The sequence below is a fragment of the Anas platyrhynchos genome, chromosome 1 (genome assembly GCF_047663525.1).
Source record: "Anas platyrhynchos isolate ZD024472 breed Pekin duck chromosome 1, IASCAAS_PekinDuck_T2T, whole genome shotgun sequence".
NCBI lineage: Eukaryota > Metazoa > Chordata > Aves > Anseriformes > Anatidae > Anas > Anas platyrhynchos.
In genome coordinates, this window is record NC_092587.1 from 88,407,668 (window position 1) to 88,434,869 (window position 27,202).

General features: G+C 42.3%; 1 protein-coding gene across 1 annotated transcript; it reads left to right on the forward strand.

The window, feature by feature from the left end:
* On the forward strand, window positions 1–27,202 carry DPT (dermatopontin). The gene is made up of 4 exons (XM_005029553.5): window positions 1–374; window positions 10,365–10,490; window positions 21,237–21,344; window positions 25,774–27,202. Exons 1-4 carry the CDS (start codon window positions 76–78, stop codon window positions 25,838–25,840), a joined length of 600 nt encoding a protein of 199 aa, XP_005029610.1. The 5' UTR covers window positions 1–75; the 3' UTR covers window positions 25,841–27,202.

Genomic DNA, 27,202 nt, shown 5'->3' on the forward strand with positions numbered 1-27,202 from the left:
CAAATGTTAGAGGCAATATAAAAGAGCCAGCCTAACACACCAGTGGGGCATTTCTAAGCCAGAAACATCCTCAGGATGGACCTCGTCCTTCTCTGGGTGTTCCTGCCTCTGGTGACAGTGGCATGGGGCCAGTATGGTGACTACTACTACGGCCCCTATAACTATGGAGATAACGATGAATGGGTCAATGTGTACCGGCAGGGCTTCAACTTCCAGTGCCCGCACGGGCAGGTGATTGTGGCTGTCAGGAGTGTCTTCAGCAAGAAGGAAGGCTCCGACAGACTGTGGAACTACGCCTGCATGCCGGCAGCCCAGAGCCTCGGTGAGCCGACAGAGTGCTGGTGGGAAGAGATCAACAGGGCGGGCACCGAATGGTAGGACACCCCGAACCGTCCTGGCAGGGCGCAGCCCTCATACCCCCTCTGGAAGGCGGGTGCTCGTACTGCAGCCGTAGCGATGGCAATGAGCAGTAACTGCCTGAGACCCCTTAATCGCGATGCATGCGTGAGGGCGGTCAGCAGCATCCCCTCTGCCTCCTCTGTAGCGCTTCCTTGCTGGAGGGTCTCAGTGTGCTGTGCTGTTTGGTCACTTGCAGCCTCATCTGCCAAGGGGGTTGGTCTCGCAAATGTCGCTTTGCAGGTGAGGAAAATGAGGCACAAACCTTCAGAGAGTACAGGACAGAGCTGCTTCTGAAAGGCCACACGCTGAATTGGTGACTAAATTGGGGAACAAACTGTCTAGCTCGTGACACCGACCTCCTGTTCTTATCACTAGAAAAAAAAAATCTCTGTATTGCGCTGGCTTCTCTCTTTGTGTTTTCATTGCTAAGCTTTTTGGCTTAGGCCCAGTCAAAGGCTGTTTTCTAGTCATGCTGGTATTACAGGAACCAAAAATCTGCACTAACGAGTGATGATGGTGGCATATATATCCCTGATAATGACAGCGTATATATCCATGTTAATGATAGCAGAAGATCATGTTAAATCCTTCGTACAGCCACTTTGGGTACACTAAACATTACATTTTCTGTTATGCTTACAGGCAAAAGTGATCATATTTTGTGGCCACAATAATTTTTGGAAATATGTATGGCAAATCATGTTTAGGCAGCATATACCCAATATTTAATTTTCTACTGATTTCTTCATGAAATGTGAAATATTTTCAGACAACTCTGAATATGAAAATGTTCTTTAGACAAGATGAAATGAATGCAAGAATATTTTCAAATATTTTAAATGGTTCTGCTCCAGAAATTGCAATGTGACTTTTGCAAATTTTACATCATATGGGAACAGGTTAACAATGAAACGTTAAGCTTCTGCTTTTTAAATGATTCAAAGTTTTGCCCTGAATTATTCATAGTATTTCATTTACCATGGGATACATTCCTATGGCTGATGCAATTCCTAAGGAAAGAAAGACTGACCCTATACTTCACTTTTCAGAACTGAAAAGAAAGGGAGAGGGCTGCAAAACAGACAGAAAGAAGACATTGTGATAATACTGGGTGACTTCATTTTTCATACATTGGTGCAATTTCTACTTGCTGCATAGTAATTTTGAATTATACCTTTCTGTTGTTCAAAATAAAATGGTTATTCTCCTTCCAAAAATCCCTGACAGCAACTGCTCAAGTTTACTTCTTACAAACAGGGTAGTGTACAATCTATACAGAATGTTTTCTTCTGCTAGCTGAACCATGAGGCCGTATTCATCATCACACTCCGTGTGCTTATTATGACTACATCCACAGCATGCCATCTGAATCCTATTTTCTCCATCTCTTAAAAAACTCTTTTCACTTTGCCTTCTTTTTTCGCTTACATGTTTCCTATTGCCATTCAACCAACCCTATCTTTCTTCCAAACATGTTTCTTGTCCAACCCTTCTTTAATGTTTTTAACTCTAACTCCCTCCCAGCTCTTGGAGTTATTCTAGTTATTTCTTCCCTAGCTGACCTTTCCAGTCTAACATCTTTACATCTATTTGTCTACTCTGCATAGATCTCTTTCTTTCTTTCTACCTAATTTAGAGGTGGAGCATGGGGGGGTGTCAAAGGCACCAAAGCGATTTGGGAACACACATCTCTTTGCAAAGGTGAACCTGTGCTCCTAATTCCTTAGGCTATTGCTGTACATCTTAGCTGTGCCTGGTCACGTTCTGCAGTTTTCTGTACCACAGGGCTGGTCTGGTTGCATTTATAGTGCTTCACGGAGGATGGTTTGCAGCATGCCAGCACAGCCCTCACTGTGCCCAAATGCTGCTGCCCAAGAACCCAGCGTTGGCCAGCAAAAAAAAAACAAAAAACAGAATGGGGTGTCCGAGACCACACCCAAAGCTCACATTGGTGTGACAGCACAGATGCCATTTGTGGGGCCTTTGATAATCCCACACCTACTCTCTTGGCAGTCTTCACATTGCTTCTCATAGCTGCCTCTTTTTGCTGCCTTCCATACTCATTTCAGTGCTATTTGGAGCCACCCCAAGCTCTAAAAAGATTCACTCAATAATCAATTTGGATTACAAATATGAGTCATAACCTGTATCAATCCCTTTCTGCACTGATTTCCTCAATAACAAATGTGTTTGTGAGCAATGTATCATCCTCACATCAGCTGACACAGCACTCTGCTGGGCTACCTAGTCCACTTCCCATGCTGGGAGGATGAACTGTAATATTTCTTCTTCAGCTGCAGTCACAGGGCATTTTGTCTCACCTTGCACATCACAGCCAAGGACATTCAATGTCTTGTTTCACAATAACCACAAAATTGCCACGTTTTTCCCATAATTTAACTACATGTCCTCTGCTGTAATTGAGGCTTTTTATTCCCTGCCCTACCTTCACGGAGTAACGAGAACGAGCACACAGCAATCTTTGCAAAATCTCTTAGGAGGTAGCATCTATGCCTCACCTTCACCCATGCTTTTGCTTTCAGACTGAACACATCTCTGTTCTTCTAGTTTTCCTCTCCAAGTTTTAAGTTTCCAACATACAGCTCTCCTTTGAATTCCCTCCAGTTCTCAGCCATCTCCCAGAAACACCAAAAACGTGTTTCTGCCAGAAACCAAAAAAATTACCTCTGACAAATGATGTTTGTGGCATTGCACAAATCACCAATTCTGACTGCTGTGCAGCTGCACGACACAGCCAAATCCAAGCGAGGTTTCTTTAGAGAAGACAACAAAGCAATAAAAGCTTTAGAAAGAGGAACTGAGAGGAATACAAAGCCATTAGCATTATAGGGAAAAATGGTAGAAATTAATATAGGGGGCATAGGGCTGGGAGAGCTGGAGGTATTAGAGGGCGGGAGGGGATCACTGGCAGAGCTGTTGTAGGTAAGTTTGCTTCCTACACTAACGCTAGGCATTATATGGACTTTTGGGATTAAACCTGTAAGACTTTGCATCTTACAGATATGAAAAAAAAAAGGATTCAGCAAAAAGAGGGCAATGACACAGATCCACATCAGGCATCAACAAATCATCTATGTGCATTTGCACTTCTGAAGAAAGCATGTTCCTCTGTGTTTTGCTGAACCTCTGTTCTTTTGTGTTTTGCTGAGAAACCTCTGAACGTGTTAGAAGACTCGCAAGGAAAATTTTGGCAAAAGATTTGATTAGATGACTAATTTCTTCTCAGCCTTCCCCGCTCCATAAATCTGTGAATACGTTTAAAGTTAAGTATGCTTATGAAGGCTTTGCTAAATCTGTCCCAACAACTTACTCCTAGCCCTACTGTCTCTGCAGAGGCTATCTGCTAAGCCAGATACTAACAACACTGGGAGCAGAACCTGTTCCTGAATACTTTGGAAATACTCATGTCTGAAATAGGGAAGTCCTCAGGACATCCCCTCATCCTACAGAGTCCTTGGCCTTACAGTTATTTATTTGCTGTGACATCTCAAGGATTTGTGCCTTTTCAGACAGAATAAAACATATGTTTTTAGCTTGATTTGTCCTGGAGGAAGTTTGACCTTGGGTATTTCACCACCTAAGAACATGTAAGATCTAAGGTCTAAGCTGGCAAGACTACTTCAGTGCTTCCCTGGATACTACAAAGCTGTCTCCACAGACCAGTCTTTGAACAAGGTACTTAAGAAAAACATTTTTTTCTGGCCTAAAAGTGATTGTATCAAAGGGCAGGGATGAAACAAGCAAATAAACTAAATAAACTAAAGCATGTAAGTGAAAGGCAACTTTTCCTTCCAGGAGAAAATGTTTGTTTTCCACCACATATGAGATGGAACTGTGCCATATCCCCAATATACTCCCGGTTATCCATACAGCACAAAGTAGAAACGTTTCTAGCAAAGCGCTATTTCATGCATGTTTATTGGCTCTTTTCTTTGTTTAGGCTTCTGAGAAAGTCTTTGGATGGGACTTGGAAAAAATGGATATCTAGATTCTCCCACCCCATTCTCATTCTTGCTCTTTCCCTTCTCTTTATGCACACAAAGACACATGCAGGTCCTTTAAGCAGGCATGCAGCCCTATTTGCCACAAACTGGGTGCAAGGACAGACCGTGAGCAAAGGAAGGAAGTGTCTGTAATAGCCTCCTGTTCAGACGTTGGCAGCTCACCCCAGTACATCTGTGAGGAACTGTTTTTGTTCTCCATCTCTGACCAATCCCAAGACTCAAATTTGAGGCTGTATTACCCAAGCCTGATAATCAAGCTGCCTTTTAAAATATTCCCATTTGTGCTGTCTACACAAACAAGTTAATTTCTCCACAATCCTAGGTTTATGTTAAAGGGATAGCGCTCCAGGCTTTTAGCACAGCTGCAGTGAGCTGAGTCCAGTGGGAACACTTGCAGGGGAGGAGGGTCTTTCTGTGGGTAGGGAGGCATCGCCAACGCCTGGCAGAAAGAAATCAAGAGAGGGATTATGACCTTGCCTTCCCTTTGCGCAGTGAGGAGAAACGACAGTCAGCACTTACCCCTGCATGATTATCTAGCTTTTGTGAGGGAAATAAAAACCTAGCAGACGTTCATAGAGAAGTAGCCTTTGGCATGTGGAAGTGGATGACAACACGTCTCCCCTCCCCACAACAGATAGTGAAGACTCCTCATAGAAGTGGCTGCTGGAGACTGGCACGGCCTAATCAAACACGCAGAAGTAGTTCCCATTGTCTGACTGTGAGTGCTCCAAGTGTCCTGAACCTGCCCTCAGCCACTTCTCTCTCCTCACTCATCCGTAACAACAGATGGATCATCGAATTAGCTTTCATCATGCGACTAACCATATTACACAGAGGGAGGGCAGTCCACAAAAACAACCCGATACTATGGGGCAGCCCCCCCCCCCCAAAAAAAAAAAAAAAACAACTGTACCAAAAGTTTCGGATACTGGAAGAAAGAGATTTTGGTGAAACAACACTACAGGAAAACAGCATAACATCTCATTATCAAATGCCTCCCACACTCTGGCCATGGTCCTACCAGCTGCATGAGGTTAGGCCACCTCTCTCCACGCGCTCCGGGCAGGACTGCAGATGGAAGCACGCAGCTTTATTTCTACTGGGTCAGTCTGTCGTGTCTGACATCTCGCCATAGTACACAGAGCTGTTCTGCTCTGACAGGCTCCAGAGAGGCAGCTTTGAAGTAATTAATGATACAAATTTTACAGAAGCCATCTGCTCTGGAGCAAAAAAATAAAGTGGGATTTTTGAAGGTACATAGAAGACACTCTCAGGTAACCCTGTTGTAAGGAACAAACTGCCCTTAACACGCCACGACCACATGCCTACTGTGTGTCAGGCTGCATGTTTCCAGGCAGCTTTGGGGAGTGCTACCTCACCAGCATGGCAGGGGCTCAATACGGGCTCTAAAAGTATCCTTTACTGCAGCTCAACAGATCTGTTTTTCTTCGGGTCATCATCCTCAGGATACGCATGCTACGCAGGCTAATTTCTAACATATCTGAGGGACGGAGGGCCTCAGGGATGGGTTTACAACACAGCTTTAGATGGGACACAGCACTCTGGGGCATTGTCTAGCAAAGAACAAAAATAAGACGCAGGCATAAGGATGAAGTATCCCCACAAATGGTGCTTTTGTTCAAAGCAAGAATACTATTGCAAGCAATGTTTGTCTTCATTTTGGCAGGCAACTGTTGAGTCAAGGAGCTATATGCTTGGTTTCTGAGACTGTATCAACATTTGCAAATACTGTGGGATGATTTAAGTGGTTCTGTAGGGTGAAACAGTTTGTGCACAGCACCCAAAATCCACACACGCATTTTGCGTGGGTTTGCTTCAGACCACTTCTCGTCTGGTCCATGGCTAAATGTGAATCGGAGAACAAGGAAAGCTTTTGAATAAATTTTCCAGTTAAGTGGAAATTCAATGGAATTGAATTCAATTTACACGCTCCAACATTTTGCAATGGGAACCAAAGAGCAGAAAGCAAGGATGACCAGGAGACTTACTTCAGAAATGCAGTCTTGACCTGAGCTAACTGGTAATGGAGATACACTCTTTGGTTGTTCACCTTGGCTGAACTACACAACACTAATTACTAACCTGGTCAGAAGAAGATTCAGCAAAGGAGTAGCTTTTCGTAGCAGTTGCAGCAGGCAGTGGGAAGCCTCAGCCGCCATACCCTACCTGTTACTACACAGAACTCCTCCCAGCACAAGGCTCTCAACTAACTCTCCACAGAACACAGCTGACATCTCCAGCAGATGTAAACGAGGGAAGGGCAGGGCAACTTCCCATCCAGCAGCACCTGACCCTCACTGCCACCCATCTGCCCACTCCTCCATCTACCAGCCAGCTCACCTCCTCTTCTCCCAGTACCAGCTCCAAAAGGCAACTCTTCATGCAACACAATTTGAGCCAACAAGAAAAACAAAACAACCCATTCATTGCCAAATTTAATCCCACGCACTTCCAGCTGGTTTCTCACGCTCTTCTGCATTCACCTTCTAAAAGGTATCTTAGCCATGTCAGGACTTCAAGAATGAAACAAGCCCAGCAACATTATTTCTGAATTATCTCTATAACAAAAAGTGCTACAGAGCGGGTCTGGTGAAAAAGGATGTTTTCTAATTTGGCCATAAATCAAAGGGTTTCACTGAATCACTGGTTTTTATTCACCCTACGTGTCTGCAGGATTTACTGTGACAGGAATAGTGAATTCCACACAGAAGGAAGAAATCATCACAAATTAAGTCTTGTTTTCTGATCAGCACATACAGCATCTGACTAAAAAGGTGTGTGGGGAGGGGGTTGTTTGTTTCCTTTGAAGACTTATGTTCTGATTGTAGCGAAGAGGCCAACTGGGAGAAGAAAAACAGGAGAAAAGATTTTACACGAACTCACGAATAAGCATTCCAACTTCTGAGAGCATTTCTTCATTTCCAGAGGAATATTAGGATTTGACTTGAAAATTACAAAGACTGCAAGAAAAATAATCTTGTATTATCTCAAAGCTAAAGAAAAGTACTTCAATTTCACCATTATCTTTCTCTCACTGAACCCAATATTGAGCTTGAAAAATGGACTGCAGTACTTTATGAACATGAGACAAAATTAGAGAGGGAGAAATGAACATGAGCTTAAAAGATCATTTCACATTTTCCTTTGAATGTTTCAAAAATAAAATAGCAATGCAATTACAAGACATGATTTATTTCCACTTATACTCTGCATCTAAGAAACTAATTTTTAAGGAGACTCCAAATATACGTGTATGTATACATACATGTTATATATTTTAAACACGCTTTTAATGATAACATAGACCCATGATCATAAATAATCAAATCTTCCTGAAGTCTGGTGTTCAAATATCTACATATGTAAGCATGGGAGTGTTGTGCTAGCCACGTTTTTTTTCAAACCCCAACAGAGAGAAGGGTCCACCTGTGACGACTCTCTGAAAATGAATCTTTCCATCAATATTTGAGTGCATTAGTAGAAGTGTTAAGAAAATAAAAACAGTTGTAGGGAAAGGAGAGCAGGGCTTTGCAGACTGAATGTAATCAAGTGGGGAGAGAAAAGGGGAAGGAAGAATCTCTCACAAAGACAAACATGAGTAGGAATATCGAGCGCTGATCAATTGAAACGGAAAATTGCATGGCAAAGCCAAGCCTCTGAGAGGAAATGCAAAAGAAATGAAGGAACAAAATAGTCACAGCATTGCACCTAGGCACAAGAGCTACAAAATCTCCCAGGGCACAAGGGAGCAGAGGAAATGCCTGCAACTGGAAGAGGGGGAGGAAGAAGAAAATGAGGAGACACAAGTTTGGTTCTACTTTACACAGATTAATGCAGAAAGGCGCTCATTTTGCAACAGGTACATTCATTCCCAATATTTCTGTGCATCAACCTTTCTTCCCTCAGGATAACACCAATCATCTGAAATTATCCAACATGTTTACACAGAGTCTTAGCCATATGTTCCCATGGCCCATGTGCCAAAAAACAGAGCAACTTCCTATCAAAGTCCTGCTGAAATCCTCTGAGTGTGAGCCAAACTGCCTTACTTGGTGCGATACCATAGCAACTCTGAGTCCCCATCACTGCTTAATTCTGGAGGTCCTTGAAGGAGTCTGACAAAGTACAGCACATATGAGTGACCCCAGCAACGTGAGAGATGCGGGGATACAAACAAATGTAAATAATCTTGTCTGAACAACACAACGCCATGGAAAAGACATACAGAAGAGACCTCTGGCTCAAAGGTGGAAGCTGAAAGTCAGGCAGAGGAATTCATCTATGTGCTGGTCAAAACTGATCACTATTTCAGTTTTTGCATTCAAGCCCTTGAGCCTCATACTTTGCAAGCACTAACACCTGTATACACAAGTGAATGGCTTTCAAAACACCAGAGTGTTAGACGATGTGTGTCTCTTTCTGGAAAGGCTCATGAATCAGAATCACAGAATGGCTGAGGTTGGAAGGGACCTCCAGAGATCACCTAGTCCAAGTGGGTTTTGAACATCTCCACTACCTTGGAGACTCCACAACCTCTCTGGGCAGCTCATTCCAGTGCTCTGTCACCCACTTCTTTACAATAAGTTCTTCTTCATCTAGTGATGAAACCTCCCGTGGTTCGCTACCCTTCACCCATTACCCCATGTCATTTCACTGGACACCACTAAGAAGAGTTTGGCCCTATCCACTTTACATTGTCCCCTCAGGTATTTTTAGAGGTTGATAAGAACCCCTCTCAATCTCCTCTTCTCTAGGCTAAACAAGACCAGCTCGCTTAGTCTTTTCTCATAGGACAAAAAAATGAAAATAAACTGAGGTTACTGACTGAAACTGTGATTATTATTTTTATTTTTTTGATATTTCTTAATCGTAAACTTACTTCTTGGATATATCAATGTATTTGACTTTAAGGTATCACAAGGAAGGTTTGTTACATGCGGCTACACTTTTCCTTGATAAAGGGTGAAAGAAAATGGAAGAAACTAAATTCCTGCAATTTTCCCCAACGGGGAAACAATGAGGCTAGGATGGTGCTTGAGAGAATGAGTGCTCATCATCTGAGTTAATGAGCTGTCTGTTTTCTTTTTCTCCTTGTCTGTACTCTCAAAGAAATGAGCTCTTCAAACTCTGATTATTACTTCAATTACTTTGGGTATCAGTGTCCAGATTCTTGTAGGGTGAGCAGAAAGAGAGGATTGTATTTGCATGCTTGGAGACCATGCATATTCTCCTTGAAGGCACTGACTTACCCATATGACAGAATTCCTGAGTACACAGAAAGCATGAAGAAACAGATTTATCACAAAATTTATGTTAGTCTTATAATTTCGTAAGACCCGGGTCTCAATTTTCCTGATGTGATTGTTATCAAATAATCATTTCATCACAAGCCTATAATGTTTTGCAGTAACTGCCTTCTCCTTGAAAAAAATACTTGAGAAAGAAATAAAATGAAAGGAAGTGATAAACTTCTCATATAAAGGAGTTTCTAAGCTATCTTTTTTGTAGAGAAGCAGTCAAAAAAATTACTCCAGTGAACTCCAAATGCTCAAACTCCAACGTAAAGGTATTAATGGACTACTTTGAAGTCAGTCTCATGATTTGTAAACAGTTGAGAATGGCAACACCACAACAATTTTCTTGTTTCACTGACATATTGGAATGTTTAAATACTTAAAAACAGTAAAAACTGTTTTAAGTGCAATGTAAACACAAAGACATTATTTGTCAATTACTGCTGCTTTCTTATATAAACTGGTAACTAAATATACAGCACATTCAGCCAATGCTTCACAATACAAAGCAAAATCCCTAGCTTCTGCCCTGAATAAAAAATGCTGTTTTCAGAAGTGCTTGAAACTAGTAAGGAATCTAAGACAACATCTTCTTACAAGTTCTCTTCTTTCACTTCTCTTTTAGGTACCAGACCTGCTCAAACAATGGGCTGGTGGCTGGTTTCCAGAGTCAGTATTTTCCATCCGTGCTTGACCGCGAATGGCAATTTTACTGCTGCCGCTACAGCCGGCGATGCCCATATTCATGCTGGTAAGTTCAGGCTGAAACCAAACCTATTAGTCTCTTTTCCCCAGCAGTTCCTTTAAGTGTCTTTGGCCCCTTGGCCCATTAACATAATTATTTAAGAAAAAGTTAACTGTGTTTTATGGGACTAAATAAGTTATTTCCAATCTGACCACAGGCTTCTTGAGGCTCCATGACTTAAGGGAAGAGCATGAGAGCCTTGAACAATACAACACATTAGCTAGCCCTAAATGAACAAATCTAGGTATCAACAACAGCCTATCTATGCTGGAAACTATGACAGGAATTCCCAAAATGAAATTACATTTCAAATATAGCTCCTATTACCTGATCCAACACATTTACAGGAGCATGAGCATCTCTGTGCTACGCTATTCTAACACAATGACTTCCAATACTGAACTTCCTTCCAGGTACCTCAGAAAAAAAAAAAAAAAAAAAAAAAAAAAAAAAAAAAAAACATCCTCTGTCTGACAACCTGGGATTTTTGTATTTTTAGTACATAAATATTGCTCCCCCTCTCATGGCTGTTCAAAGCCCAAAGTCAAAATGAGCTCCTGATCATAGCTGAAACCTAACAAAAAGGTGGCCTCACTTCAATGCAGTATCATGACTGGTGCTGGCAACCTCACAGAGGCTATAAAAAATGAGCTACACATCCTGAGCTTCCCTGTTGTCCCAGGTGTGGTTCCTCTAAACTGAGATGGAAGCACAGAAGCAGACTGTGTATGGAAAGATCATATTGCTTCTGTCCAGTCTGTGTAACAGAACTCCTGACGTTAGGCTCCAGGGCTATTAATCTAGCTATTCTCACTGATGCAAAGAATAACCCCTGAACTTAAAAATAAATAGTAAATAAATAAGAAAAATTAGAAAAAAGGGGGGAAAATCTGTGTTTGAATCTTTGCTTCCAGAACCCAACTTTGAAGTCAACTTCCCATTGAGATGCATACAAACTGTTTACATGCCCCCTGGTCTTTCTTTGGCTGGCTGGCTACTGGCCAAACACAACAGCACTGCCTTGCTTTGCAGACTTCAGTCTCTTTGCAGTAAGGAGGAAAATAGATATGTTTTATTTATTTATTTGTTATTATTTTTAAGGATTTTAAATGACAGGAACTCTATAAAAGCCTTTGAACATTTTCTTGCCCTCTCTCCGGCCTACCTTGCCTATGGATGCTTTCTACCTCAGGGTTTATTTACACACCTACCCAGGCTCTTCCCTCTGAGGAAAACTAAAGCTAGCTTTTAAGCACTTCTTCCAAACTCTTACTCCTCTAATGCTGCCTGTATTTCCAGTGAAAGAGCATAAATCCTCTTTGACTTCTTTTATTGTTGTTGACAGTTCTGCTTCCCTCAGATGTTGTCTTGACAACTTGGAACAGCTTTGTCTCTGCCTTGCATATTGGCATTCAGAGCAGTGCAAAGCCCAAATGTAAATGTTTGGGGTTACTGATGTCTGGGATGCGTTTCCATCCCAGCTGCACGCAAACTCCTGTGTTGCCCTTCTGTTCAAAACAGTGACAAGACTCCATGTCTCATGCTTGGAAAGGAATGCCTTATGCAGTTCAACAGCTAGTGTCTTCCCATGCAGATAAAGGCAACATTTCAAAGGCAGGTGAAGTGTTTCTGCCCCTAAGCATGGTGTAAGTCCCATATACTCACATCCTTCTGGGAGTGGAGAACTGGACCCCACAGTACAAAACCTCTGGAAAGATCTTCACCTGGCTTGCAAAAAGCTTCTGGCATGTAGTATGTGATCATGGGTACATTTGGCAACCATTTGGCACCGGGTATTACCAGCCTCAGTCCCTCCATCTGGAGCTCCGTTTGTTCTCTTCAAGCTATTGGTCTTCCAAGACCTGTGTGAAAAAAGCCCTGAGCAGCCTGGTCTGACCTTGTGGCTGACCCTGCTTTGGGCAGGGTGCTGTACCAGAGATTTCCTGAGGTCTCCTTCAGCCAGAGTTATCCTGTGATCCCAAACAGAAGGAAGAGTGGGCTGGCAGCTAAACTCTCATGCAGCTAAACTCTCCCTCTTCTCCAAAACAGTGGTCTCTTGCTCATTGTCTGCTGGGAACAGTTTCTTTTCTCTTTTATTCCCTCTACTGCATCCAGACAGTGTCTGGGGGAGTGCTAGTTTTTATGCTAGAGTATGAACAACATGAACCACAATGTGGTAGCATGAAAACCCATGCCCTGGAACCACTTCTAGTACTACAGATATGTCTAGTCTGAACTGATAAACTTCAGTGTACAGCAACTAGACTTCCAATTCACTAAACCCAGGGGCTCTTACTCGAAACTCCACTTCCAATGGCATTTTAAAGACATCGTCAAAAAACCTTGTTCATACATCACACTTGTGGTCTGTATTGTGCACTCAGTTTAAGACGCATTTGCCACTGAGATTGTGTTCTCCAGTCTGCCAAACAGTTCCAGGCTACCATGGGTAATATCTCAAAATGTATACACATATAAAACACAATAAAAACGTGTGTGTATAGCATATTATTACATTTTCTACCCAAACCTATAATGATATTTATTCTGTTCCAGAAACTAGTTGTCAACAAACTATCTGTGGAGAAATGGCTATTAACCTGCCGGTGACTCATATTTCTTGGTTGAAGCAGCTTAATGTCATGCAAAGGCATCTATCAGTATACAGCTATGTGGGAAAATAACACCAGGAAAGTATGTGATGACTGTGGTGCCTCATGGATCATGTGTGAGGCACAGGAAAATCCACATATTGGATTAAAAGACAATCCACATTGCAGAATTCCTTCAGAGCCTTGAATTTTAACTTGCAATGAATCTCTCATTATGAAACCAGCTATAGACAGAAAGGCATATCTGAGGAAAACTGGAAATACCGAGGGCCTTGCTTTAAATTGATTCTCACCTTGGGTATTTGATCCTTTTTCTTCCAGTTGTCTCCTTACACGTCTCTCTGACAAATATATATAAACAACAAGACAGGTGATCTTTATGTATGGTTTCTCTTGGCTCTTCTTCAGGAATATATTTGCCTTAAATGAGCTTTTCTTCCCTACACTGAAAAAGACAGTTTTCCCCCATGAATATGAGCCACACAAATATTTTGTTAGAATTTGACCCAGTTTTTATAGCCAGAACCTTCTTCTCTGTTGTTTGAGTCCTGCTGGCACTTAATGGAATACTGATTTATGACACCATCATGCAGACTGAAATCCACACTTAAACACTTTGCTTAATTTAAACACACAGTTAAAGCCAAACACATGCTTAAGGACTTTGCTTGGTAGCATCTATACTCTTACTCTGAGGTCCTAGCACTTTTGTTTCACAGTTTATCTTCTCACCATTAATTCCGTTTACCTGCACAGTAAGCCCATACTGCAAATAAGTATACTAATCTCTTCCAGTCTCATAGTTTTGCATTTGCTATTTTACTTTTTTTTACAAGTACTTTGTTTCCTTCATTACCATGCCAAGCCTTGTCATGGATTCTGCACATTTTTACCATTCTGAAAATAATTAACATTCCCCACAGGAGGCAGAAAAGCTCCAATTATTTCACCTGGCTGGGGAATGCTACCACAGTAAAATAAACTGTATGCTTATTCAAACCATAAAGGAAACAAATCCATTGCAGATGCAGAGACGGCATTATTAAATGGTCCCATTAGGCCTCCGATTTTTCTCTTTGCCAGGAAATTGAAAGCTCGACTCCATACTCTCAAAAGCAAACACATGTCACAGAGCAGCCCCAAGCCTGCACAGACTGTTTACAACTGTTTCCCCTCTCCAAACAACCAGCAGTCCATGTGCCAGAAGGTCTGTCTGGAGCTGTGGCTGCTCTCTGTCACAGTGACATTGTCCAGGCAAACAATTACTTTTTCCAAGAGCTGTGGGGATTAAAGAACTTATTTGTTTTCTTGACTCAACCTGCCTCCAAAGCCATATTGAAGCTGATGAGATCCTAAACAGGCTTCTCAGAGATTACCAACAGCAGAGAGACAAAACCAGGAGGTGAGGTCAGAATAGATGTGGAGGAAAAATAAACTTCTGGAGAACTCAGTTCCCCTCTGCTGCTTTTTTACGGATTGTATAGTTACCCCAGTAAAACCTTGCAGTCCAATCCCCAGGACTGCCTTCCAGAAACACCTTAGGAGAAGCACATTATCTAGGGCAGCTCCAGGACATTTCTCCTACCCTGGCAGGCCAACAACCTGGGATCTATACTGGACTCATTGGCAGGAATTTCTGTAGTCAGTTTACTAAGACTTTCTTTGGCTTTTCAGGACAGCATGCTTTTTAAAATGGAATGCCTGCTGTCTTCCAGCTGGAGGATAAATTGAAATTGATTAAAGAGGCACATGATTCCCATTTTCATTGAATGTGGCATGCAGGCTCCCAGTTCTTGAAACAAAATTCTTTGAGGAAATCCATATTCTTGAAGCACTTATAAAATAGCATCTGAGAGAGTAAGGCCATTCATAGGACACTCCTTGTCCTCAAAGGTCAGGAAGTTAACGTTAAAGCCTGTATTTCCCTCCTGAAATGAAACAGCTCCTTCTTTTGGCTGTGGCTTTGTTGGAGGAAGAGTTGGGCAAGGAGGAGGAGAATGAAGGTTAGAGACCAGCCATCCGTCTTGCTAGTTGCACAAGAAGAGAAAAGGGTAACACACTCCAAAACAACACACTTACTAGCAGGGAATAAATCTATTGAACAGTTGGAGCAGGAAACCATGAGCTCTGCCACCGGCTGTCTTTGATATTTCAAAAGACTCATTTCTTTTGTCTGCCTCATATCTGAAGGCGAGGTATACCCACAATTGCTATTTACTTCAGTAAGGGGTAATAAGGCCTCGGTGTGACCAGATCTTCTTATCAGTGAAAAATAGATTCATAATACCTACCTTTGAAGTCGATCATTAAAAGAGTGCTAAGGATCGTTGTAGATTAGTACAAAGCATTCTTCTCGGTGCCAAATGAATAACACTGTGTTTTCTATTAATCCCTAACGTAGTCATTCTTCTCCATGGAAAATAAACAACATTACTACTTTCAGACTACAATAATAACAACAGTAATCCTGTTACAGATCCTGACTTTTTCATTCCCTTTCCTGCCCTGAGCAAGATTTATAGGATTATTGTAAAGTACATCAGAAAAACGTGGGAATGGGTGGGGGCTGGAAACCAGTCAGAAGAGATGCCATCCCACACCAACTCTACACCAGCTAAATACCCTGAAAAATACCTTTTCTGCCAGGTTTTCCTGCTTTCCCTCATACACATTGAACCACTCACATTCTTTCTCACAGGTTTTTCTTCCCCAGCCTTTAATGTAGAATTTCCTGCTTTTTGTTCTCAGCAACGCCCCTACTGCTCCAAGCTTCTTGTGTTCAAACATCATACAATTCATACTAACCTGAAATAGATTAGCAAAGCAGGAGCAAAGTTCCTTTGTCTTCTGTATTAATTCTTGCAAATGGATGATATGGACTGAAAAGACAATCGCTTGCTAAAAGTCTCACATTATTATTTCCTCCCCTACAATTCCTTCCTCGAACTTAACACCTTTGTGCATATGTGGTTTTAGGAAACAATTCCACTGAATTCAGCTTGCAAGCTTCTGACTGATCCTCTTGCTCCTCAGGGTTTGTTTGACATCAAACTACTCAGTGCCTAGATGCCAAGATCAATACAACACAGCTCTTCTTACTGCTGCTCTGCAAGCCTCTACTCTAGTGTTTTCCTTCGTGTACCCTCTTGGGCACCAAAAGCACCACCCTGGAGTCCTTAGGTCACTCCAAATGGCAGCAGCAGCTTTGTCTCAGCACCCAGCAGTTCCCAGGTTTCTCCATGCTCCCCTAATCCCTTTTTTTTTTTTTTGACTAAGAGGTCAATGCCAGAAGTTCATCCATGCATGTTGCTATGGGTCTTCACAAATGAGCCTTGTCCTTGTTCTTCCAAACTCCTTTGGGTAGGCAAAGCCTCACCAATGGGCAAAAGGTGTCTCGTACTTGTTCCATGAGTCTTCTTGGGTATAAACATGTGGCTCACAAATATTACCATGTCTGTAAAGAAATTATCTGTCTGTATGACCCTGGTAGGTAGTTAAAGATGATATGGAGAATCACATCACTGAGTAAAACACGGTATTTTTAGTCAAAAGACTGATAATAAAGTTACACACTGAGCTACAACAAATGCTGAGGGAAGCACCGTCCTGCGCTGGGCAGACTATGAGAAGACCTTTAATGCTGGGTTAAATGACCATTCTCCCTTCCGTGACAAGAAAATCAAGTACTGAATATCCATCCCTATGCTCTAAACTCTACAGTGTGATCTCTCAGGGAGATACATGTATATTTTGTGAGACTTATCCCCAGGTCTCCAAAAAACAGGGATAACAGAGAAGGGCTGGCTAACACTGCAGAGCCCTGCTTTGCGGATAACGAATCGCATTTCCTTCCAAAGGATACCGCTCTATCCAGATGACCTTGAGATGCACGGGCTTAAGGGAACGGTTCCATAAATGAGTGCAGCAAACATCAAAGTGAACAGAATTAGACAGACAGACCACACGGACCCAAGTGAACTTGAACACTGCTTTCAGAGCACTATTTATAATTTTTCTCTCCAGAACAAATGGAGTCAATAGGCATCTGTCCATACAACAAGAAAAACTTCAGAGTAGATCATGATCCTGTTTGTTTTTGGTTTTTTTTGTTTGTTTGTTTGTTTTGTAATTGTATATGCTTGCCTTTTGAACATATCTTAGCAGAGTTGCCATGAGAGATAGAAAAGCAACGTGGAGATGTTAGTTGAGAGGGAAGGGGAAACGATAGCAGGCAGAAAGAAAAGAGTGGGAAGCTAAATGAAGGCTCTCCCTACTGCATCCCTTCGCTTCAGAATAACACCGCCTGCTTCTGCAAAAGGTCTGCAGGACCCTTCACAGTAATTCATGAGCTTGTCATCAGATTTACTCTTCAAGTGAAAGGCTCATGAAACAAGTTCAGAGAACTGACTCTCAGTTATTCATTTCTGCCTCTGAGTAGGGCTGAAAGCAGCTTTTTAACCTTGTGTTTTGCAGAGTCTGGCCTGCCCAGAACATACTGCTGGTCAAGATTACAGAACATTTTCCTCGCTGAATGCCAAACAGATGTTATTAAACACATTTGGTGGAACATATATAAACACACGTCTTAGTGTCTTCTCAAAATAATAGCACAAACAAAGCCCCAAAGCCTGGAGCCGATGGGGGAAAGTGAAATGAAATCCTGATCCGTATCTGGTCCTTATGTCACGTTTTAAAAACCTATTATGACCCAGGAATCTTCAAGGATGGACTATCAGATGCTCAGGCTACAAATTAAAATTATATAAGGGGAATCTCTAGAATAGGGAAGCAGCCACACTATTAAACTCTCTTACTCTTCAAAACAGGGTGTCCACATCCTGCCTGTTGGGAATGGTACCACACATGCTAACTCCCAAACTGCATCTTTGATTTTTCTGCAGAGGCTGTGCCAGTTGGTCTGGGCCAAAAGTGTCCCAGGGTTGTGGTTTAACCCGGCAGACAGCGAAACACCACACAGCTGTTCGCTCGCTCCCTGCCCCCTCCCAGTGGGATGGGGGAGAAAACTGAAAAGTGCAATAACTCACGGTCTGAGATAAAGACGATTTTATGAGAAAGAACAAAAAAAAGAAAGAAAATTATTAAACATAAAAAATAAAAATAAAATAGCAACCACAAAAAAGAATAAACAAAACAAGTGGCACACAGTGCCATTGCTCACCACCAGCCAGCAGATGTCCAGCTGGTCCCTAAGCAATGGCTGCCTCCAGCCAATTCCCTCAGTTTCACTGTTCAGCCCAATTTCACGAGGTATGGGACATCCCTTTGGCCAGTTCAGCTCAGCTGTCCTGGTTCTGTCCCCTCCCAGCTTTTCATGCACTCCCAGCCTCCTCACGGGCAGGGTGTGAGAAGCTGGAAAGGCCTTGGCTTAGTGTAAGCACTGCTCTGTGACAACTAAAACATCAGCGTGTTATCAGCATTACTCTCATCCCGAATCCAAAACACAGCATCATACCAGCTGCTAGGGAGAAAATCAACTCTATCCCAGCCGAAACCAGGACACCTAGGGTTTGTTCCTACAGTTTGCAAGCCTAAGCAATCAAATTATGGTACTCAGAAACAATCTCCAGCGTTGTTTAATTTACTAGCACAGACATAGCCCCATTTTCTCAGGTTCTCTGGCTAGGGATCCAGAAACACTCTCAAGTTTCCAAATTCAGATCGTTGGCTTCACTCATGCATGCAAAGAAATCCTCCTCAAGGCACTGAATTCCACTGAAATTAACTGGGTAAAACACAGAATGGGTAACAAAGGTCAGGCTTTGTGAACTATATATACCCTAGCTCCCATCAGAGCTCGAGACATGAAGTGCAGAGCCCCCAGAGCAGCTCTTTGCTAACTGGGGGCATTTCAGCAAGTTGGCTATACAGAGGGACCAGCTTATCCTCAGGTTAAGGTCCTTTTATGGGGTCATAAAGGCATATTAGACATCCAAGTCACAGGCTGCCTAGGTTAAAAAGTAAATAAATAAAAAAAAGTATTCAAATCTATACCGTAAGCTGTCTGACACTGACAAATATATATTTGAGAACACAAGAGGTGATGTCCTGAAAGCAAAAATGATACCATCAGCCTTCAATTGAAGTAGTGCCTAAATTAGGTTTGCCACGGCTTGACAGAAACACATTAAGGTGACAGTCTTTAGTCTAGGAAAAATTACCAGCTAAATGGTGAGAAGCCATGAGAAACAGTTTTGTAATATTTGTAATTACTCTTTCTGGGGGTCTGACCCAGTTCCCTTAAAATCCACAGTGGTCTCGTTTCAGACTTTCATGGGAGCTGAATACTGCAGCTCCGATTTTTCCACTTGCAGAGCCTACTGATGACTCTACCTACTCATCCATCCTCAAAACTGCTGGCATATGCAGTTTCTTCCATTTCTCCTAGTCTGCAGCAGCTGCCTGCATGACCTGTGAAATATTGCTGCTCATTTCTTATCAACAACACAGCGCTGTGAGGGCTCGGCAAATCCCCCAGCCCTTGGACAGAGCCCTGACAAGGAACGCTGTGACCAACCCTGATCTTCGGCTTCCCAAATGCGCTTGGGCATGGGTGTTCTTGTACCATGGCTCACAAGTTGGTTGATGACTATCATGGCCAAAGGGCAGGAGGCAGGAGAACGAGAGATGTTCAAAGAAGTTGTCTGTTGAGACCTGGGGATCTTGTAAAGCCATGCCTGAGTTTCAGGTTTCGTCCCATTTTTCATTTGGAATAATGACTGGTTTGGAATGATGTTCTGAGTGATGATTTTCTTTTACTTTGAAAAGCTGAAAATGACCCAGAATTTAGTCAGATCTGCTTTGCAAAGATTTAAACAGCATAAGAAAGGGGTAAACAAAGTGATCAAAAATACATTTAAAATATACAGACAGCGGTGGCAATTTCAGAGGATTTTTCTGTTATAGCAAGTACATCTAGGGCAAAGCAGTCTAATATATAATCCAGAGTGCCTCAGTTTTCAGGTAAACTTTCAGTTTCTGAGTATTCCAACAGTGCGTGGTTTGGGCAGCAAATACCACCAAAATACCTAATTATACAAACTTAAAACTATCCCAATAATTACATTCCAAGCAAGTAAAATATTTAAGCATATCCTCAAATCCCACTGATTTAACACTCTGTGAACACACGAGTGTTTGGCTGGGATGTGCTAGGCCCACCTTCAAGCATCATTCAAGTACTGCTGCTGGGCTGAATGAAGTCAGAAACCTGGGTGCCAGGATTTCTGTCCAGGCCTTTTAGCCCTTTTAGTCTGTACAGAAGTTCAGCCAAGCATTTCAACAGGGACAGCGTTTTCCTTGCAGGGGACCCGACTCTTCCTGTTCTCTCCTGGAGCGAAGCTGACTGAACTCCACTAGCAACTCCCACATCAAATGGTGTAATGCGGGGAAAGACTGAGTGCCAGGTCCCCATTCCCAACCTCTAACATAATGTTGACATCAAGTACTGGTCAAGGTCCCAGCCCCTCCCTGCATCTGTTCATTAATCTGTGAAATGTCCTTAAAACCAAGTGCAGAATTATTTTGTATTTCTCAGGGAAGCAGCAACCATAGTTTGTTTAATAAGTGCAGAAGCACTTTGAGCTTCTTAGATAAAATCCACTGAACAAATATTGTCCAGAGAAATATTTTTACATCACAAGCTAGGAAGAAAGTAGAAAGAACAAAGAGGAACGGATTAATTGCTACACTCATTTAATATAATTCATAAATGGATAAATGCTTGTAGTTATTTGACTTGGCAACATTTACAGCACTTTATAGCAGTGAACCAAACAGACTGAAACAAGGCCTGAGCAAGTCCCTGCAATAAAGATGTAAGTAGGAGACAAGCTTTAAATTGTTGTTCAGGCTGCTTTTATCCTACAGCTGCAGATGTATATGCATGCAATATTCCAACCTGCTCTGAACAATTCTAAACTTACTGAAAATTATTCAAACAGCTACATGAATTAATAACGTAGAAGAGAAATGCAGCCTTAGAGGTAAAATCTCATCTTATGGTGCAATAAAGAAACATGAACTTACAAAGAAACAGGAAAATAACCTGATCAGCATCTAATTCACTGGACTTCTAGGTAAGATGGTACATTATTTTATCTTCTTTTTCCTTCATCTAAAGGTTAACAACAGAACACCCAGGGCACTACGGAGAAGATATGGACATGATGATGTATACTTACGACTACTACATCCGCGGGGCAACAACAACTTTCTCTGCCGTGGACAGGTTTGCTTTTCATTTATTTCACTAGAAATTAAGAGAGAGAGAGATCTTCCTTTCCTATTTCCCTCAAACAGTACACAGTGCCGCTTCATCTGTAGCACTACTCAGTGTCAGGCTTGTACTTCTGAGGACCAAAGTTCACAGTCCATGTGGCGAATTGTCCAGAGCTGTGTATCAGGACACTCTGGGACCCCCAATGAAAAACAGATATGCTCCTGTTGGAGTAGGTCCCAAGAAGATGATCAGAGAGCTGGAGCACCTCTCCTGTGAAGACAGGCTGAGGTAGTTGGGGATATTCAGCCTGGAGAAGAGAAGGCTCTGGGGAAACCTTATAGCGGCCTGCCAGTGTTTGAAGGGGGCCTACAGAAAATCTGGGGAGGGACTCGTCAGGGAGTGTAGTGATGAGACAATGTGCAATGGTTTTAAACTAAAAGAGAGGAGTTTTAGATTAGACGTTAGGAAGAAATTCTTTCCTGCGACAGTGGTGAGGCACTGGTATAGGTTGCCCAGAGAAGCTGTGGATGCCCCATCCCTGGAGGTGTTCAAGGCCAGGCTGGATGGGGCTTTGGGCAGCCTGGGCTGGTGGGAGGTGTCCCTGCCCATGGCAGGGGATGGGACTGGGTGGGCTTTGAGGTCCCTTCCAACCCAAACCCTTCTGTGATTCTGTGATTCTATGAAAAGGTGACTTAAATGCACAAGGGGATCATCTGCCTTGTACATTTGAGTAGAGAAATATATAGTAACAGTAGGCTTGGCTAAATCCGAGCTCTGTAAAGTGGAACATCTTCAGGAGTCTTTCTCACCTTTGAGGGACTCATTTTGGCCTAACTTTCTTTGAAGAGAAATGAGGAGTTTGCCAGCATGCAAAGAGAAGACCACAAGACCTAAAATGCAATCTGAATGCTGCAACCTGCCTGATCCATTGCGACACAATTCTAACTGATATGAGCCCACACCAGGAACTACTGTCAATGGGAAGTGCATGGATCCCTTTCCAGAAAATGAATTCACTAATTTTTCTTGATTGGTCCTGGTCATTACTTATAATTGTTCTTCTTGAATGAGGCTCATGATGCTGCAGTCATGCAAATGGATTTGTAATCACCCTGCTCAGTTAAAAAGATGCCTTTCCTCCTCCCTACTATGCACATAAAGTGTTAAAATTTAGAACAAATATAAACTCAGCAGTGCTGTCTGCATGGAACCGTAGAGACCCTAATAGAGAAGGTTTAAGGAGAGTGTGAGCAGCCACTGAAACCTGACAGTGGAAGAGAGGTCTTTCATCTCGAGCTGACCTCTAATTCATCAACTCTGTGAGCTACTTCTTTGCTGACGTTTTTTATCGGACACCTCAGTCCAGTAGTATATTAAAGCATTTGTTATCCAACACAGCACAGACAACAAGGCAAGGTGCACTGCACTGGCCTACCACTGCCAAGTCTGGCTAAAGGAGAAGGGGAGAGAAAGGAGAGAGAAATGGGAGTTCAAATACACTGACATTTCGAGCTGTCTCTAACAACACCCAAAAGAGACGAGATGCTTTTGTCACTGGGATGCTTTCAGCTTGCTGGAGTTCACTAGGGATCCCCTGAGCACAAAGATTTCCTAAAGTAAGACCTTTCCAGAACCAATAGCACACTGCCAAGTTGCTGCAGATTCATAACCATAATTTTCTGGCCTATTCATTAGCCTATTTATTAGAAGGTTGGAGCTGTGTCTGCAATTTATTCCTACAAGTGGAAGAGTAACTTTCATACATAGTTGACATGAAAGTATCTTTTCAGCCAGTTAGATAAGTAAATTATAGGACTGCAAGGAATACCCCTATTCTATTTGTTTGTTTGTTTGTTGTTTTGTTTTTTCCTTCTCTCTCTTAAATATTCCCCAATGCTATTCTAAATCCTGGTTCCCCATGGCCCCTGCAGAGAGCTGGAGAGATAATACAGGCAGTGCACTCCCCTCTAGCTGGATTCCAGCCACCATCGGATGTGGACCAGGGTAATGTCAGGAGTCACAATGACATATCTGGAAAACAGAGCAGCTGAGGTAACCGATGCCTCTGAGCAGATATCTGCCTGTGAGGGCTGAAGCTTAACACAGCCTCCTGTGTGGGCCGGCAGCATCACGGGGATGTCGGAAGGTTGTGGTCCCACAGTACCTGAAAAAGGGAAAAACCACCATTTCTGTCCTACCACTGCTGTGATGGCAGAGACAAACCTGCAATAGGAGTGGGTGAAAACTACAAAGAACACATTTTACATATGCGATCTAGGAAGTTTTTCTGAGCTGATGAATTTTCTGGCCTCCAGCTCCCAGAATGCCTGAAACCAACTTGTTCTGGTTAGCACATGAAGTGAAAAACTGTCTTGCTATAGCAGTTTGTAATTCAGATTCATGCAGAAACTCTCTCAAATGACTTTCACAGAAGCAGGCAATGTTTGTCATCCTAAACAGTTTTTTTTTTGCAGCTGGCTGAGGCAGAATAGGAGCAAAAGAAGCGACTCCCAGACCCAGCCTGTTGGGATGACACACACATGCAGCTTGTCTGTGCAAACACACGGTAGATTTTGAGACTGCTTTTCATCTTCAAGCATGTAAAACTTGTGTTCAGGCTATTTAACTCATGACAGGCAATGTTCTCAAGCTAACAAGAGGCACAAAAAAGCCTTTGAAGATATTTTAGTTTAAGCTTTCCTAATCACTTCAAACAGTTCGTTATTTTTAGACTTTTTTTTCTAAGAAAAATGACTATACCTCTGTTTTTGAGAGCTAAAAGTCTCTCTGACAATACTTGCTAGTTTAGCAGGCCATAATTTTGACCCATAAAATCCTGTTAATCCATGAATTGCCTTTTTTTTTTTTTGTCTCTCTGAGTACCTCAGTGACCAAAGGAACAGTGTTTTTGAAAAGCATACACACAGTCCAAATGAGGACTTCCTAAAATAATTCTAAAAATTCTTAATTCCTGTTTTTACATTTCATTAACCTTTGGTAACAGTTTTATTTAGAAATTACAGTAAAAACCTATCTAGGAAAGGTCTGAAGAAATAAAAATATAAACCAGTATATAATTAAGCACAGACTTACTGACAAGTATGAAACAGATCCTATTCCGAATGAGATTCAGCATTAACCTGTGAATTAGTGTAATAAGTTTTCAATTAAAGAACTTCAGCAAATGAAAGCTGGAATGAGAGGCTTTATGCATAACACAGAGCTCAAGAGTCAAATCAACCTTCCTGCAGGACAGTCAGCCAGGCAATGGAGCCACAGAGAAGCAGCCATTAGTAAGATGTGGCCTCATGTCTCAGCACATCCCTTGGAGCTGGCCACCAGAAAACCAGGACCATGCAGGGTCTTGTAAGGAAAGCTGCTGCTGAGCCCCTGTTCAGTGGCAGCACTGCCCATCCCACGTCTCAGGTTGAGGAGACCACTATCAGCAGAATCCAACCATTCAGAAGCATTTGGGAGTGCTACCCATTGCCAGTTCAGACGACTGCTGCCATCTTCAAGGACTGTGCTTTAGATCAAAACTCCTCAGCCTGTAGCAAACAGCCTAAGGGGAACATTTTCACTGTGTATGCTCCGCAGCAGGACAGCATTTGATCTTCTGAACTCATGCCATTTTGTCAAGGGAAATGTAGTGCACAATAAGCTAAGGTGGAAATTTGCAGCTTGTTAGCTATTGAACACTAAATCACTGGCTTCCACTGTTGAATCCTGCTGCTCCAGCCATGCTTCCTACAAACAACTGCTAATACGTGTTGTATCACTCTCCTGAGAAGAGTACAGACATCCAATTACCCACAGACCAGGAAGAGCATGAACTCTCCCTACACCTATAAATATTATTGTTTTTGCCTCACATGTGACTTGTGGAGATAAAGGATGAGAAGCAAATTTAATTTCTCTCAATATTGATTCCTTCATATCTTTCATAAAGGTTACTAACTAGCAGACCTATCAACAGGAAAAGAAGTGAATTTTACTATGTGGATAACTTCTCTCTTAGAAACGGCTTGAAACTCACCCACATATTTTACTTCATACATATTTTGGAATATTGTATCATACAACAGTAACTGCAGACAGAACCATCCTTTTCCAATTGACCACTGATTTGATGTCTGTTTAGGACTGATCAACATCAATAGCCACTGTCTTCTGAAGGATGTTCAGAGACCTGCTTATTCAGATTGCTGATTTTCTTATCCTGTAGGGGAGTGGGAAGGAATTGTAGCTACCAGGCATATTTCATCTCCTTCCATCCCACAAAAACATGAGGCACTCAGAGAAAAGTTGGCTAATGCCAGACAGATGTTTTTGTTGCCACAATACCTTGCATAAAATTTTCCTACTTGTACAGTCTTACCCACTGCAGTTGCCCTCTCCATCTGACTAACACCTTTCTCTTGTTTCTCTTCCCGTGCAGGGATCGTCAGTGGAAGTTCATTGTCTGCAGGATGACAGAGTATGACTGTCCATTCCAAAATGTTTAAAAAGATTGAGTATACCCGAATTGGAAAGCTTGGGAATGGACAAGGTGTGATGAGGGTCAGTGATTATATGGGTGAAGGGCAATTAGACTCACAAAAAATGTACCAAGACTCATCAGCTGTCTGCTGAAGATACAATTCTTCCCTCTGGAGCTATTAAATAAATTGCCAGCCCACATGCTTGCAACAGCAGTTTTGGAGGATTCCTTTGAGCTGCACTGGCAGTTGTATCCCCCAAGTAAAATTGCTTAGGACACACACTTGTTAATGATACAAACGTCTATGACATATGCACAATTACCATTTTTTTTTTCTTTTCTACATATATATATATATAGCCATTCTGAACACATACAACTTTCACATAGCAACTTTATATAAATTGCTTCCCGGCACAGGCACTCCAAATGAGGTGGAAACACACTATAAGCTTTCCAGCATGCAGTAGTCTTTCCTGTCTTCTACTTCCAACCTGGAACCAGCCCAGCGATATCCACCTGAATCCACCAGCTTCTCAGTGTTTAGCTAGGAGTGTGCTGGAAACAGGACCGGTAGGTCTCTGACATGCTGCATTTGGGGTTACCTGTTAAAGCTCTCAGCAGAACTCTGTTGCTGCAGCTGTCTGCATACTCAGGGGAATTCCAGCTATTTGCAATACTGGAAGATGTCTGTACCTGATTAAAATGAGAGCAGAAGACCCACCAGTAAAAACAGAAGCCTAACACAGCTTTACTGAGAGCCTCTTTTATATTGCCCTAAAAGTTTTCAGTGACATGGCTAGCTGGGAGCTCTACTCTGGGCAAACCCAGGAGCAGCTGAGGCCACTCTCCCTCTCAGTACATAGACATCCTGCACTTGTCAGGAGTCTGCTTTTCAGGTGGACTGGGTTTCCACTGTGGGTGCCTACACAGCACCCATCTGCCCTTGGTAATATATTCTTGGCTTGGAATAGACAAATGAAGTTAATGGCTTAGATGATCTCGGTTCCTCCGACTTGTGCATCTCATTCCCTGTAAATGGGGTGACCCCATTTTCAGAAGACTGCACAGTGCCTGAGCAGCTGTAATCCAACAAGAAAGAGTGTCGATCTCCTCCAGGAAGATCTGAGGTGGGATTTTTGCTCTTGAACAAACCAGAATTTAGAGTTCTTTTTCTTGGTTCATGAGGTCAATGACAAACTTAGCAGTGGCTTCAGTGGTGCTGGTTCAAGGGCCAGCTACCAATTTAAGACCAAGCTTCACAGGAAAGAGTGTTGTCAGACAGTCAGTTTTCAGGCTCCAAGCATTTTTAACATATTTACTAGCATACCCTCAAGTGTGAGCATTAAGACTACACTTGTCCAATAAATGAATAATAGGTTTGGCA